We start from the raw sequence: 17,056 nt of genomic DNA on the forward strand, positions 1-17,056 counted from the left end.
GGTTAGGGGTGAGAGGGTTATGGTGAGAGGGTTAGGGTGAAAGGGTTATGGTGAGAGGGTTAGAGGTGAGAGGGTTATGGTGAGAGGGTTAGAGGTGAGAGGGTTAGAGGTGAGAGGGTTAGAGGTGAGAGGGTTATGGTGAGAGGGTTAGGGTGAGAGGGTTAGAGGTGAGAGGGTTCGAGGTGAGAGGGTTATGGTGAGAGGGTTCGAGGTGAGAGGGTTATGGTGAGAGGGTTAGAGGTGAGAGGGTTAGAGGTGAGAAGGTTAGAGGTGAGAGGGTTATGGTGAGAGGGTTAGAGGTGAGATGGTTAGAGGTGAGAGGGTTAGAGGTGAGAGGGTTATGGTGAGAGGGTTAGAGGTGAGAGGGTTAGAGGTGAGAGGGTTATGGTGAGAGGGTTAGAGGTGAGAGGGTTATGGTGAGAGGGTTAGAGGTGAGAGGGTTAGAGGTGAGAGGGTTATGGTGAGAGGGTTAGAGGTGAGAGAGTTAGAGGTGAGAGGGTTATGGTGAGAGGGTTAGAGGTGAGAGGGTTAGAGGTGAGAGGGTTATGGTGAGAGGGTTAGAGGTGAGAGGGTTAGAGGTGAGAGGGTTATGGTGAGAGGGTTAGAGGTGAGAGGGTTAGAGGTGAGAGGGTTAGAGGTGAAAGGGTTATGGTGAGAGGGTTGGGGTGAGAGGGTTAGAGGTGAGAGGGTTGGGGTGTAGCTCTGCCTCAGCCTGGGGATATGTTCTCTTGTGTTATGTGTTGGTTACGTAGCGACACAAGCTGGGCGCTTTGCACGACTAGACAGCAAACACAGGAACACACAGGTATAGACACACACGCACAGACATACAGACATACACATACAGGCACACACACGTGCAGGCACACAAACCTACAGGCACACATACACGCGTGCAGGCACACACACACACACACACACACACACACACACACGTACAGATCTTCCTTCTACCTAACTGTTTCACTCTGGCAGGCACACACACACACACACACACACACACACACACACACACTGTACCTGGCACTGCGCCTAAGTACTCAGGTCCCAGAGATGGACAGTGGCTCTATAGCTCAAGTTTCTGTTTTTAGAGTAGGGACTAAAAAAGTATGTGTGTGTGTGTGTGTGTGTCTGTGTGTGTGTTTGTGTGGTTTAAGCAAACTGCCCATACAAGGGAGAGAAAAGCTATATCACTGCCTACCACAAGGGGGCAATATAGAGAGTGAGAAAGTGGTGCTGTGGTGTCTGGGCTGACTCCCCCACAGCTACAACACTGACCAATACGGCCCACCCTTTTCTTAGCATGGACCAATCATATGAGTGCCATTGATATTACTTACCAATCATACCACAGCTCTACTTTTTCAAATAATTCACCACCTTTGGCCGTCCTTTCTTATGGATGTTAGTTTGAGATTGACGATGGTGTTTAGAGTTTGTTTATACTACAACAAATACTGATTAAATTAATATAGGAAGTATCACATATGTTGTTTTTTTGACATGTGAAATGTATTTTGAACTCACCTGTCCTACCGTGTGATCCAGTATCTGTCACTGCTGTTGCAGAAATCTTTGGGAGCTTCAGTACTTACTGTCCCTCCTACTGTCACCGGTGGGACGTGGCGTTTCATATTCCTCCTCTAGTTGTGAAGTATCCCAGCTCCTCCTACCTTCAGGCCATGGTCACGCCCTACACCCCCGCCCAACCACTACGCTCTGCTACCTCGGGGCCATGGTCACGCCCTACACCCCCGCCCAACCACTACGCTCTGCTACCTCGGGGCGACTGGTTGCCCCGTTACTCCGAGGCCCCTGCAGTGGTGGAACGATCTGCCCACTGAGGTCAGGACAGCAGAGTTTCTGCCCATCTTTCACTGCAGGCTCAAAACTCATCTCTTCAAGAAGTACTACCCTGACCCTTCGGCTTAAAGCACCTATTGTATTTATATTTTGCTACTCTTGCACTTTGGCTTTAGCACTAGATATGCAAGTAGTCACTTGTTCAGAAAGGGGAAGCACTTGTACCCTGACTACCTACGTTAAAATGCAATTATTGTAAGTCCTTTTGGATAAATGTGTCTTCTAAATGACTATAATGTAATGCAATGTAATGTACAGTCATGTATCCACTGATCAGCCTCACTGACTGTCTATTGTAGTCCTGTTAACATGTAATCTGCTAGACTGACTGTCTATCGTAGTCCTGTTAACATGTAATCTGCTAGACTGACTGTCTATCGTAGTCCTGTTAACATGTAATCTGCTAGACTGACTGTCTATCGTAGTCCTGTTAACATCTGATCTGCTAACGAATCAAAGCTACGGAGCGTAATCATCACTCAGTGGAATCCTGGTCATTCTTTCCATGTTCATTTTCGTACATAAACATACAGAACTCTATAACCGGCTTCCCTTTCCTGAAGGGACAAAGGGTCACATGTGTGTAATAGTGTGTAACAGTGTTCATATGTTCATTGTTTCCAGATGGTACACAGTGTTTTATATAGTTCAGCCTGCCAGGGCCTGCTACAGCTTGATGATTAATAAGAACCAGACTTCAAAATGGCTGAAACGTGTTTTCAAAGAACCCCCCCCCCCCCCCATCTTTATGACTAAACCAAAGGACAGAGTTCACCGATGTCAACATCAGAACTCAGCTATTACTTGTAGAAGGACACCCTGGAACACACAGATTTTAATTTAGTTGTTTTTTTTTTTTTATGTTCAATCACCCAGAAAAATAACTCCTGAACATTATTGAAGTGTATTTTACACTTTTGTTTTTGGAAACCTATTGTGGTCGGTTTATATTCTTGTGAAATATGAAACATTCTAAACTACCTATTGTTCCAGGTCTTGATTGGTACACCTGAACTATTAAATGCCACAGAATAGAGAGAGTGGTACATGACCCCATGACCCCAGTGAGACAGAGAGACCATGACCCTAACTCAGAACCAGGTGACCATGACGTGAATGTGTGTGTTTGTGTGAGAGAGAGAGAGAGAGAGAGAGAGAGAGATGGAGTGTGTGTGTGTGTGTGTGTGTGTGTGTGTGTGTGATATCAGTGTGAATGCCTTCTCTTATTCTTCCTCATCTGTACCTCCTTCAAGCCTTGTTAACCAGGGTTCATTCAGTTTAAGGGCTTTAGAATAAATGATTGATTGACCAACTTCCAAATGCACACAATGCTTACTGTAGAAAAACATACTGTAAACTCTGATTCTGACACCCCTCCAAAGCCACTGCTTGTTAGTGAGTGTTTTTATTTGTTTGGGGACACCTATCCAGAGACCCTGCTGAAGAACAATACCTTTATTGCTGATATATTATGTCTGAACTAGCGTAACTGCTTGTGCCTTTAAGCAATGAGAGGTTTCGTTTTATACAGCATTTATATACAGCGTCTATACAAACATCATTCACACTAACATGAGTGCTAAGGACATGCCGCTCCACATGCGCCCGCCAATTATCCAAGACTTACCAAAAAGAAAAAGTAAGGAAAAGTGAAAAATAAAAAAAAACAATAACAACAGGAGAGATAAACACACACGTAAACATTCCAGAAACCACAACCTGCTTCGAGTGGAAAGGGGAAAAAGCATGCATATAGATGTTTGGGAATGGTCTCTCTTTGGAGTGTGTTCGTATTGTCTATTCTACATCTTTAGGAGCTATTCTCACCTTAGGTTTGATGTCTAATGTGACATGACGATGAGGGTTGAGGGCTGGTGGTAAAGAGAGCAGCGTAGCTAGCGCAGCGCTAAACCACTACGTGACGCAAGCAGGACACATTGCAATGTGAAAGAGTAAACACTTTTTTTTTCTCTATTTCAGTTAACTACAATATGAAAAGAAAGTCAGAATTCTTTCAAAGAGTACAACATATCATAGTAGTACACTTTGAACACACTAGTACTACTACACAGGTAATATAATCTAGTACATTCTAGTATACCTGTTGTTAATGGTATTTTAAGACACAAGTTAACCCTTTGCTGCCCGCTCCACAGGTCAGCATTGCTAGCTAACTGTCGCAGGGTTGCACACATGTGGCTGAGGGTCCAGAAAACAATGATCAAATTAGAATGTTTACTTTGCTTACTTTACTTTTGCCCACATATCTCAACAGCTGGCATGAGACAGTTGAAGGGTTAACCGTGTACATCTTCAGAGTGGTCATAGTTGAACATCTTTTCTTCTTTATTACTGTTTATTTTACCCTAAACAACATTCCAGTAAGGTCAAAGGTGCAGCCTAACATGTAAGTATGTATGAGCTGTATGTATGTTTAGATCTGACAGGAACTCTAGGTTATCATATGACTTAATAGTTCATTGTGTATGGATATGGTTTGTTGTGTGGATAAGGTTTGTCGTTACTATCGGACTATGCTGGGATCGGAGAGTGATGCCCAGCCCGTTGGAGCGCTGGCGGTCCTGACCTGAGCAGAGCTGTGTGCCTGGACTGTCTGTGTTGGGAGCGGTTCTTCTAAGTGTTCAGTGTGCGGTTGTGGTGCGTCAGAGACTTCCTGGCCTGGTGCACATCTGGCTGATATTGAAGTTAGTGAGGAGGCAGGATTGAGGATCAGTGTCGTGGGGCCGCGGTCAAACACACACACACGCACACACACACACACACACACACACACACACACACACACGCACGCACGCACATACACACACACAGGCACACACACACACGCACACACACACACACACACACACACATACTCGAACACCCTGTCTCATGGGGGCGCTCTCTACTTCTTCCGGTAGTTTCCGAGCTGGATGGCAGAGCGGTCGAACACGCAGCGGAAGGTGATTGGCTGGACCTCCCAGTAGGGCACGGGGTTGCTGAACAGGCTGATGCCAGAGTACATGGCCTTCTTGGTGTTGTAGCCCTGGGGACAGAAGTCCTCCGTGCCCACCACGGAGATCTTGTTGTTGTGCAGATAGATCACCTGGAACCGACATGGCGAGAGGGCGTGGTTACAGGCGGTGGGTCTACTGATGACCCATAGACACCTGTCATCATAATCAAGGGTTTTATAGATAGTTTTATAGATAGCCCAAGCCTCGGTAATCTAAAGCCTGTTATCATTATGCGTAAAAAGAGGTGTCTGGACTGGGGTACTCCTATATACTCCAGATATGGACCAAATACATACTCCTATATACTCCAGATATGTACCAAATACATACTCCTATAAACTCCAGATATGTACCAAATACATATTCCTATATACTCCAGATATGTACCAAATACATACTCCTATATACTCCAGATATGGACCAAATACATACTCCTATATACTCCAGATATGTACCAAATACATACTCCTATATACGCCAGATATGTACCAAATACATACTCCTATATACGCCAGATATGTACCAAATACATACTCCTATATACTCCAGATATGGACCAAATACATACTCCTATAAACTCCAGATATGGACCAAATACATACTCCTATATACTCCAGATATGTACCAAATACATATTCCTATATACGCCAGATATGTACCAAATACATACTCCTATATAGGCCAGATATGTACCAAATACATACTCCTATATACGCCAGATATGTACCAAATACATACTCCTATATACTCCAGATATGGACCAAATACATACTCCTATATACTCCAGATATGTACCAAATACATACTCCTATAAACTCCAGATATGGACCAAATACATACTCCTATATACTCCAGATATGGACCAAATACATACTCCTATATACTCCAGATATGTACCAAATACATACTCCTATATACGCCAGATATGTACCAAATACATATTCCTATATACTCCATATATGTACCAAATACATACTCCTATATACTCCGGATATAGACCAAATACATATTCCTATATACTCCAGATATGTACCAAATACATACTCCTATATACTCCAGATATAGACCAAATACATACTCCTATATACTCCAGATATGTACCAAATACATACTCCTATATACTCCAGATATGTACCAAATACATATTCCTATATACTCCAGATATGTACCAAATACATACTCCTATATACTCCAGATATGGACCAAATACATATTCCTATATACTCCAGATATGTACCAAATACATACTCCTATATACGCCAGATATGTACCAAATACATACTCCTATATACTCCAGATATGTACCAAATACATACTCCTATATACTCCAGATATGTACCAAATACATACTCCTATATACACCAAATATGTACCAAATACATACTCCTATATACTCCAGATATGTACCAAATACATACTCCTATATACGCCAGATATGTACCAAATACATATTCCTATATACTCCAGATATGTACCAAATACATACTCCTATATACTCCAGATATGTACCAAATACATACTCCTATATACTCCAGATATGGACCAAATACATACTCCTATATACTCCAGATATGTACCAAATACATACTCCTATATACGCCAGATATGGACCAAATACATACTCCTATATACTCCAGATATGTACCAAATACATACTCCTACTGTATATACTCCAGATATGTACCAAATACATACTCCTATATACTCCAGATATGGACCAAATACATACTCCTATATACGCCAGATATGTACCAAATACATATTCCTATATACTCCAGATATGTACCAAATACATACTCCTATATACTCCAGATATGTACCAAATACATATTCCTATATACTCCAGATATGTACCAAATACATACTCCTATATACTCCAGATATGTACCAAATACATACTCCTATATACGCCAGATATGGACCAAATACATACTCCTATATACTCCAGATATGTACCAAATACATACTCCTACTGTATATACTCCAGATATTTACCAAATACATACTCCTATATACGCCAGATATGTACCAAATACATATTCCTATATACTCCAGATATGTACCAAATACATATTCCTATATACTCCAGATATGTACCAAATAATCAGATGGATCCGGGGAAACACCTGGACACTTGTGATTACACCCCAAACCTGGTACTGTACAAATCCAGGCTATTAACACCTGGACACACCCCAAACCTGGTACTGTACATATCCAGGCTATTCCAGTCCAGATACACCTTTTTTCACACAGTGAAATGTATTCTGGGTAACTCCAGCCTTGTGCCCCAGGGTCTGGGAACAGGGTCCGACCCAAACCCACCTGGATGTACTTGTGTTCGGCCAGTCCGGCAGGCACAGTGGTCAGGGCGTTGTTGTCCAGGTGCAGTTCTCTCAGGTGGGGCACCATGGCCAGTGAGCCATTCTCCACCACACTGATTTCATTGGAGCTCAGACCCAACCTGCAGGACACAGCAACCAATGAGAGAACCAATGAGAATTTAAAAACCAATGGGATTACAGATAATGTATGTGCAAGAGCCAATAGCAACAGGGCCCTGGACACTGCATGGACAGAGCATGGGCCAATGGGAAAGGCCAGAAGTGGTTTATATCCAAAGGAATAGAAGCTAACTGAATCACAACCATTGGAAAGAAGGTAGAGAAACCAGCAAAGTAAATTCATCTTGAGAGGGTTTTAATGAACGTTTAAAAGATCATAACCTCTCGGTGAACTCTGACTGGCGCCCAGGGAAAGGACAATCCAAGCATGAGTAAGCCGGTCTGCTCTCCAACATAAACTATTTAATATGGCATGACTGTCTCTGTCCCTGTTTAGGCTCCAGGGATTTCCCCTATCATATCTATAAGCCAAATAATTGTTTTGGATTCCTTCAAAATACTGTTTTCGTAAACTTTGTTAAATCTCTTGGTTGAATACATGGCGGTGTTCCCTAGGTTCAGTAGATGATGTTAACCCCTGGTTTAACATCATGTCACTTTTCACACAGACAGAGGAGAGGATAGAGAGATCAACAAGCAAGGAAGCGTGACTTTCTCACACTTATGGAATGTTTTTGGGGATGTTTGGTAGAAAACAGAATAGTCTTTACTTAGCCAGGTTCTTGAGGCCCTTCAGGCTCTCTGCCTGCACCTTGGTGATCTTGTTTCCGTCCAAGTGAAGCTCGGAGAGGGAGCTTGGCAAACCTGGCAACCCGCAATGATAACAGCAAGACAAGCACAAACAACACTCACACATCAGCCAAGTAAACAACAAATCACACACCAGCCTCTAGACCATGTGAATATATATCAGCAATGACAGATTCTATCTTTCCACAGTGAAGAAGAGGTTTAAAGCTTTGTCTCCACATGCAAAGCTCCAGGCAATCATATTCTATTCTCAAAGGACCCATATATTATTACAAAAACATCCCATCACTCTCCCTGAACATCCGTCTTTATCAAAAACCTTTTTTTTGGCAAATGTCAGGATAAGTAATTGTTTCCCACACTGTAAGAACGCAGTTTTGAATTTCTAAAGTTGTTCATTTGGCTTTCATTCATACTTGGCTTATTGTTTTGCTGATGACATCAATCCACATATGCATCTTTGTGATGAAAGATGGATGTTTTTAACTGGGTTACGTTGGATATGGGAAAGGTAGAGACAGAGAGAGAGAGGGAGAGAGAGAGAAAGTGAGAGAGAGAGAGGGAGAGAGAGAGAATGTGTGTGTGTGAGAGACAGGGAGGTAGAGAGAGAGCAGTACCTTTGGGGATCTCGGAGAGGCTGGTGTCTCCAATGCGGATGTATGAGACTCTCTTCAGGTCCACGAAGGCCCCGGCATCGATGCCTTCTTCCTTCAGAGGGTTGGAGCCGAGCTCTGAAAACAGAAAAAAGCCCAACATGAATCCAGTTGAATCCATCAGACCCCTCTGAGAACCAGGAGCCTGGGTCACACACAGACAGGCAGGCCTCTGGGGGGAACCAGGAGCCTGGGTTACACACAGACAGGCAGGCCTCTGGGGGGAACCAGGAGCCTGGGTCACACACAGACAGGCAGGCCTCTGGGGGGAACCAGGAGCCTGGGTCACACACAGACAGGCAGGCCTCTGGGGGGAACCAGGAGCCTGGGTCACACACAGACAGGCAGGCCTCTGGGGGGAACCAGGAGCCTGGGTCACACACAGACAGGCAGACCCCTCTGAGAACCAGGAGCCTGGGTCACACACAGACAGGCAGGCCTCTGGGGGGAACCAGGAGCCTGGGTCACACACAGACAGGCAGGCCTCTGGGGGGAACCAGGAGCCTGGGTCACACACAGACAGGCAGGCCTCTGGGGGGAACCAGGAGCCTGGGTCACACACAGACAGGCAGGCCTCTGGGGGGAACCAGGAGCCTGGGTCACACACAGACAGGCAGGCCTCTGGGGGGAACCAGGAGCCTGGGTCACACACAGACAGGCAGGCCTCTGGGGGGAACCAGGAGCCTGGGTCACACACAGACAGGCAGGCCTCTGGGGGGAACCAGGAGCCTGGGTCACACACAGACAGGCAGGCCTCTGGGGGGAACCAGGAGCCTGGGTCACACACAGACAGGCAGGCCTCTGGGGGGAACCAGGAGCCTGGGTCACACACAGACAGGCAGGCCTCTGGGGGGAACCAGGAGCCTGGGTCACACACAGACAGGCAGGCCTCTGGGGGGAACCAGGAGCCTGGGTCACACACAGACAGGCAGGCCTCTGGGGGGAACCAGGAGCCTGGGTCACACACAGACAGGCAGGCCTCTGGGGGGAACCAGGAGCCTGGGTCACACACAGACAGGCAGGCCTCTGGGGGGCTCCTCTGGGGGGCTGGCCTCCCTCTGTCATGGGGTAATTCCTGATTGGTCACGTCGGGAGATCAGTGTGCTCCAGGTCAGATTGCCCAGCCTGTCTGTCACACTGGGATCAGATCCCTTACATGCTGGGGGCCCTGCGGAGAGGGGAGGTGAGCTGGGGGGGGGGGCTGTGTGTGTGTGTGGGGGGGGGGGTCATGGGAAGGTAGAGACGGTGGGGCTCCAGTAACTGTGGAGCTCAGCCACACACAAAAAACACACCAATAAGTGGATACGGAGCCAAGACACACACACACACACACACACACACACACACACACACACACACACACACACACACACATTTTTCTACCGTAAATGATTGCTGGCTCACTGTACTCTACAGCAACTACATCATGAATCATACCTTGCACTTAACAGGTCTCTGTACTTAGAAACCAGGTCACTCAACACTCACTAGGCATGTCCCCAGCCCCTAACACCCTCTCTGTTACAAACCAGGTCACTCAACACTCACTAGGCATGTCCCCAGCCCCTAACACCCTCTCTGTTACAAGCCAGGTCACTCAACACTCACTAGGCATGTCCCCAGCCCCTAACACCCTCTCTGTTACAAACCAGGTCACTCAACACTCACTAGGCATGTCCCCAGCCCCTAACACCCTCTCTGTTACAAACCAGGTCACTCAACACTCACTAGGCATGTCCCCAGCCCCTAACACCCTCTCTGTTACAAACCAGGTCACTCAACACTCACTAGGCATGTCCCCAGCCCCTAACACCCTCTCTGTTACAAACCAGGTCACTCAACACTCACTAGGCATGTCCCCAGCCCCTAACACCCTCTCTGTTACAAGCCAGGTCACTCAACACTCACTAGGCATGTCCCCAGCCCCTAACACCCTCTCTGTTACAAGCCAGGTCACTCAACACTCACTAGGCATGTCCCCAGCCCCTAACACCCTCTCTGTTACAAACCAGGTCACTCAACACTCACTAGGCATGTCCCCAGCCCCTAACACCCTCTCTGTTACAAGTCAGGTCACTCAACACTCACTAGGCATGTCCCCAGCCCCTAACACCCTCTCTGTTACAAGCCAGGTCACTCAACACTCACTAGGCATGTCCCCAGCCCCTAACACCCTCTCTGTTACAAACCAGGTCACTCAACACTCACTAGGCATGTCCCCAGCCCCTAACACCCTCTCTGTTACAAGGCAGGTCACTCAACACTCACTAGGCATGTCCCCAGCCCCTAACACCCTCTCTGTTACAAACCAGGTCACTCAACACTCACTAGGCATGTCCCCAGCCCCTAACATCCTCTCTGTTACAAACCAGGTCACTCAACACTCACTAGGCATGTCCCCAGCCCCTAACACCCTCTCTGTTACAAGCCAGGTCACTCAACACTCACTAGGCATGTCCCCAGCCCCTAACACCCTCTCTGTTACAAACCAGGTCACTCAACACTCACTAGGCATGTCCCCAGCCCCTAACACCCTCTCTGTTACAAGGCAGGTCACTCAACACTCACTAGGCATGTCCCCAGCCCCTAACACCCTCTCTGTTACAAACCAGGTCACTCAACACTCACTAGGCATGTCCCCAGCCCCTAACACCCTCTCTGTTACAAGGCAGGTCACTCAACACTCACTAGGCATGTCCCCAGCCCCTAACACCCTCTCTGTTACAAACCAGGTCACTCAACACTCACTAGGCATGTCCCCAGCCCCTAACACCCTCTCTGTTACAAGCCAGGTCACTCAACACTCACTAGGCATGTCCCCAGCCCCTAACACCCTCTCTGTTACAAGCCAGGTCGCTCAACACTCACTAGGCATGTCCCCAGCCCCTAACACCCTCTCTGTTACAAACCAGGTCACTCAACACTCACTAGGCATGTCCCCAGCCCCTAACACCCTCTCTGTTACAAACCAGGTCACTCAACACTCACTAGGCATGTCCCCAGCCCCTAACACCCTCTCTGTTACAAACCAGGTCACTCAACACTCACTAGGCATGTCCCCAGCCCCTAACACCCTCTCTGTTACAAGCCAGGTCAGACCTTTGGGACCTGGTGTAGCTCATAGTGTTTCTATTGTAGATCATCTCTTTCCAGAGAATGAGATCTGAAAAGTGAAGTCCCCCTGGTGTTACCACATCCTCGCTAGTTAGAGAAACAAATAATTTACTGATCTAATCTCAGTCTTGTTCAAATTAATGATTTGCTGATCTCATCTTAGTCTTGTCCAAAGCAGGAAGTGTCTGTACCCATGACGATGACGTGGTTCATGCCCTCGAAGGAGGTCTTCTTGATCCTGGTGATCTCGTTCTCGTGGATGCGCAGCTCCTGCAGGCTCTTGGGCATGTTGGCCGGGATGTCCTTCAGCTTGTTCTTGGACAGGTACAGGCGCTGGAGCTTCCCCAGAGGAGCGAAGGCCTTGGGGTGGATCTTGGTGATCTCGTTGTTCACCAGGATCAGGGCCTGTGGGGAGGTCAGAGGTCAGGGGCGGAGGAGTCTCGTTGGGGAGGTCAGGAGTCAAGAGGCTCAACTGTTTCCACCAGAGCCGAGCCCAACGCCATTTCAAACACATTACTTCACAGTGGATGTGAGTTTATATAATAGAGTTTATACAAAGTAAATTTACTGCTATAATCACAACAATAGGGCCTGTCTGAAATACTGCCCGGCCTGTTTAGGGAGTAGCCCATGTTCTAGTGAGAGTTGACTGACGCAGTTTCTGAGAACTCTCAACCCTGCCACGCCCCTTCAACCCTGCCACGCCCCCTCAATCCTGCCACGACCCCTCAACCCTGCCACACCCCCTCAACCCTGCCACACCCCCTCAATCCTGCCACGCCCCCTCAACCCTGCCATGCCCCCTCAACCCTGCCATGTCCTGTGATAGGTTACTGTACTACTGTAGTACTCAGATTACTGTAGTACTCATATTACTGTAGTGCTGTAGTACTTACTGTATATTACTGTAGTACTGTAGTACTTATATTACTGTAGTACTGTAGTACTCATATTACTGTAGTACTGTAGTACTCATATTACTGTAGTGCTCTAGTACTCATATTACTGTAGTGCTCTAGTACTTATATTACTGTAGTGCTCTAGTACTTATATTACTGTAGTGCTCTAGTACTTACATTACTGTAGTGCTCTAGTACTCATATTACTGTAGTGCTCTAGTACTTATATTACTGTAGTGCTCTAGTACTTATATTACTGTAGTGCTCTAGTACTTATATTACTGTAGTGCTCTAGTACTCATATTACTGTAGTGCTCTAGTACTTATATTACTGTAGTGCTCTAGTACTCATATTACTGTAGTACTCTAGTACTTATATTACTGTAGTACTCTCACTGCTGAGGGAACAGCTCTGGCCTCCTGGAGGTCTTTAGAGTCTTTACAGTCTCTCTGGGTCTGAGCTGAACACGTGAGGCAGATGTCTGGAAGGGCAGAGTCTCAGTGCACCTGGACCCCGGCTGATGGTAGCCAGGAGGGCTGGGGGGTCTGGCATGGTGGAGGGGGGGGGTCTGGATGGAGGAGGGGGGGGGTCTGGATGGAGGAGGGGGGGTCTGGCATGGAGGAGGGGGGGGGTCTGGCATGGAGGAAGGGGGGGGTCTGGATGGAGGAGGGGGGGTCTGGATGGAGGAGGGGGGGTCTGGCATGGAGGAGGGGGGGGGGGTCTGGATGGAGGAGGGGGAGGTCTGGATGGAGGAGGGGGGGTCTGGCATGTAGGAGGGGGGGGGGTCTGGATGTAGGAGGGGGGGTCTGGATGGAGGAGGGGGGGGGGCTGGATGTAGGAGGGGGGGGGGTCTGGATGGAGGAGGGGGGGGGTCTGGATGGAGGAGGGGGGGGTCTGGATGGAGGAGGGGGGGTCTGGATGGAGGAGGGGGGGTCTGGATGGAGGAGGGGGGGGGGTCTGGCATGGAGGAGGGGGGGGGGGTCTGGCATGTAGGAGGGGGGGGTCTGGCATGTAGGAGGGGGGGGGGTCTGGATGGAGGAGGGGGGGGGGTCTGGCATGTAGGAGGGGGGGGGTCTGGATGGAGGAGGGCTGGGGGGTCTGGCATGGAGGAGGGGGGGGGTCTGGATGAGGAGGGGGGGTCTGGCATGGAGGAGGGGGGGGTCTGGATGGAGGAGGGGGGGGGTCTGGATGGAGGAGGGGGGGGGTCTGGATGGAGGAGGGGGGGTCTGGATGGAGGAGGGGGGGGGTCTGGATGGAGGAGGGGGGGGTCTGGATGGAGGAGGGGGGGGGTCTGGATGGAGGAGGGGGGGGGTCTGGAGGGGGGGGTCTGGATGGAGGAGGGGGGGGGGTCTGGATGGAGGAGGGGGGGTCTGGATGGAGGAGGGTGGGGTCTGGATGGAGGAGGGGGGGTCTGGATGGAGGAGGGGGGTCTGGATGGAGGAGGGGGGGGTCTGGATGGAGGAGGGGGGGTCTGGATGGAGGAGGGGGGGTCTGGATGGAGGAGGGGGGGGTCTGGATGGAGGAGGGGGGGGTCTGGATGGAGGAGGGGGGGTCTGGATGGAGGAGGGGGGGTCTGGATGGAGGAGGGGGCCGTGGTAACAGGACAATTGGACAGAGATTTGGACAGTAACTTATAGGACTGTTAAATTAAGGGGTTAATGATGGTATGTAGAAGCTAGAACGCAAATGCGAGCATGCACGCACGCACGCACACATACACACACATACACACACACACACACACGCATACTGTACTCTCTTGTCTTCAGACACAGATGGTCTCAACTGACTTTTGGGTATTTTGGTGTTGAATAGTTCTGTGCATACAGTAACGGCTGTTAGGATGTGATCCAGGAAAACCCAACGCCCTCTGCTTCATTCTCCTTTGGTCTGAACTGCTCAGAGTTTTTTTACACTCAGTTTTGAACATTCTTTGGAAGCATTTCAAAATTGTGCTCTGGACAGACTTTTAACCAGTGCTGGGCAAGTTACTTAATACAAGTAATCAAGTAAGGCTACTGATTACTTTCTCTAAATTGTAATTAGATTAATTTACTAATTAACCTCTGTTAAAAGTAATCAGATTACTAATTACTAAATTATTTTTGAGTTGCTTTCTAAAACCAGATCACTTCCTACTCGAATCATAGAAGTGCTGATCTAGGATCAGTTTTGTAGAGATCTTAGATCTCAGTCAATTACTGTAATCTGATTACTGAAAATTCCAATGCAATCCCTTACATTACAAGTTACTGAGAAAAGTAATCTGATTACAGTGATCTGGTACTTTGCAATCAGTTACTCCCTACACTGCTTTTAACATGGTGTGATTGATACAGTACAGAGAGGTTGTGAGGTCAAGCCTGTGAAAGTGAGAGTGAACTCTTCTTTGAACAGGCATTTGAAAACTAGCAAGCATAGGGAACTAGGCCTTCTGTGTGGAATGTGCTGAAATATGAAGTTTGAAGGAAGTGAGATCTTACATGGAGTCCTCTCAGGCTCTTGAAGTCGTTCTCCTTGATCTCTGTGATCTTGTTGTTCTGCAGATCCAGCAGCTTGCTGTCGGCCGGCAGGTCGTCTGGGACCGTCTTCAGCCCTGCAGAGGAAGACCATGGTGGATGAAGGTCATACAGAGGTCATTACTGAGAGAATGCTCTCAGGTTTAGGGCACTGCTGCTGCGCTGTTCCTATGGTCACTTAAAGACTTTTAGAATTGTTCTGTTGGATTCCCAAGATCTGAAAGTTCGATGAATCTGTTACAACTTTGTCATGATGTTGGATGGAGCTGTGTGTGTGTGTGTTTGTTTTGTTTGTTTGTTTGTGCATGTGTATGTGTGTGTGTGTGTGTACTATTTATATGCTTGTGAGGTACCGTATGTTTACCTAGGAGACAGAAGACTTCCTGTTGCTGTTTCTGCAGCTGTTCCCAGGGGCTGATGGGAGTTTGTGGTGGAGCGTGAGCGTGACCCCAAGGGAAACAGACATGGAACCACCTGCTAGCCAGCTGTCTGCTAGCAGGGTCCAGGCCAACTCACCTAAACTCAGTATTTCAGTCGATACCATTTTCAATCAGTGCAATGTTGATTTTATTAGTGTTTTGATTTGTGATTTCTTATCTTTTTTCTTTTCTTTCTTTTTTTTTCTTTTTTTTCATTCACTACTTTATGGGATTTTTAAATTGAATTCCCTTCATCCTGATGTTTTATTGATTGTTTTATAGATCAGCTGATGAATCAGAGTAGCTTGCTTCAATATCCCCCCCTTCCTGGACGCATCACACCTGCACATGGCGCCAAGAGCAGGAGCTCCGCCCCCTCCTCCAGCCCCTGGACCATTCCGCCCCCTCCTCCAGCCCCTGGACCATTCCGCCCCCTCCTCCAGCCCCTGGACCATTCCGCCCCCTCCTCCAGCCCCTGGACCATTCCCAGGATCAGACTCCCACTCTGGGCCACAGGAAACGGACTGCAGCCGTCTGACATTTGAACTCACAGGCACAGGCCAGGGCCAACGATTTCATACCAGTAACAACAGCGAGATCTGTCTTTACAATGAACCCTCCAAAGGGGCCAGAGACTGGTGTATGAGCGGTACCAGTCCAGTTGGGCCACATGATCGGGTGTCTGATCTATGAGTAGGACTCTCTGTGGAAATGGGCCTTGAAATACATTTCCTAATTTCCTGGAGTAAACCAGTCACTGCATACTTGGACGCTTAGCTCACACCATATGCCGTCTGGGTTGTGCGCTACAGTTCCCCAACTGCTCTGTGTTCAGTGAGAAATCTAACGGCGACAGCACCATGCATTTTGCAAGTGTGACACAATGGAGTGGACGAAGTCTGCACGCGAGGTCGAGGACAACGACCGTCCTTGGAATAAAGCGTTCAGAATAAATACTGGGGTGCCTACATGTACATAATGACGCACTTTGGCTTAAAAGCTTTTGACTGTGCTGCGCTCACACAAACATTCACCCATCCTTAGTGTTAGTCCACCGCTTCTGATCCCTGCTTAACACCGTACTGCTTTCTTTCTTTCATTCTTTCTTTCTTTCTTTCTTTCTTTCTTTCTTTCTTTCTTTCTTTCTTTCTTTCTTTCTTTCTTTCTTTCTTTCTTTCTTTCTTTCTTTCTTTCTTTCTTTCTTTCTTTCTTTCTCTTCCTTTCTTTCTTTCTTTCTTTCTTTCTTCCTTTCTTTCTTTCTTTCTTTCTTTCTTTCTTTCTTTCTTTCTTTCTTTCTTTCTTTCTTTCTTTCTCTTCCTTTCTTTCTTTCTTTCTTTCTTTCTTTCTTTCTTCCTTCCTTTCTTTCTTCCTTTCTTTCTTTCTTTCTCTCTTTCTTTCTTTCTTTCTTTCTTTCTT

At 47.5% G+C, this 17,056-nt stretch overlaps 1 protein-coding gene across 1 annotated transcript in view; it reads right to left on the bottom strand.

Annotated features, from left to right (window-relative positions):
* Positions 1 to 3,226: 3,226 nt before the first annotated feature.
* Positions 3,227 to 17,056, bottom strand: part of dcn (decorin) — a 31,673-nt gene continuing 17,843 nt past the window's right edge. Inside the window, exons 3-8 of the mRNA XM_084448236.1 lie at positions 15,186 to 15,298; positions 11,994 to 12,207; positions 8,653 to 8,766; positions 7,996 to 8,089; positions 7,206 to 7,344; positions 3,227 to 4,969 (exon numbers count right to left, since the gene is read on the bottom strand). Of these exons, the coding sequence (XP_084304362.1) occupies positions 4,769 to 4,969; positions 7,206 to 7,344; positions 7,996 to 8,089; positions 8,653 to 8,766; positions 11,994 to 12,207; positions 15,186 to 15,298 (875 nt within the window). The 3' untranslated portion in view covers positions 3,227 to 4,768. The remainder of the gene's footprint in view (positions 4,970 to 7,205; positions 7,345 to 7,995; positions 8,090 to 8,652; positions 8,767 to 11,993; positions 12,208 to 15,185; positions 15,299 to 17,056) is intronic.

The sequence above is a fragment of the Borostomias antarcticus genome (assembly GCF_949987555.1).
Source record: "Borostomias antarcticus genome assembly, chromosome: 13".
NCBI classification, from domain to species: domain Eukaryota; kingdom Metazoa; phylum Chordata; class Actinopteri; order Stomiiformes; family Stomiidae; genus Borostomias; species Borostomias antarcticus.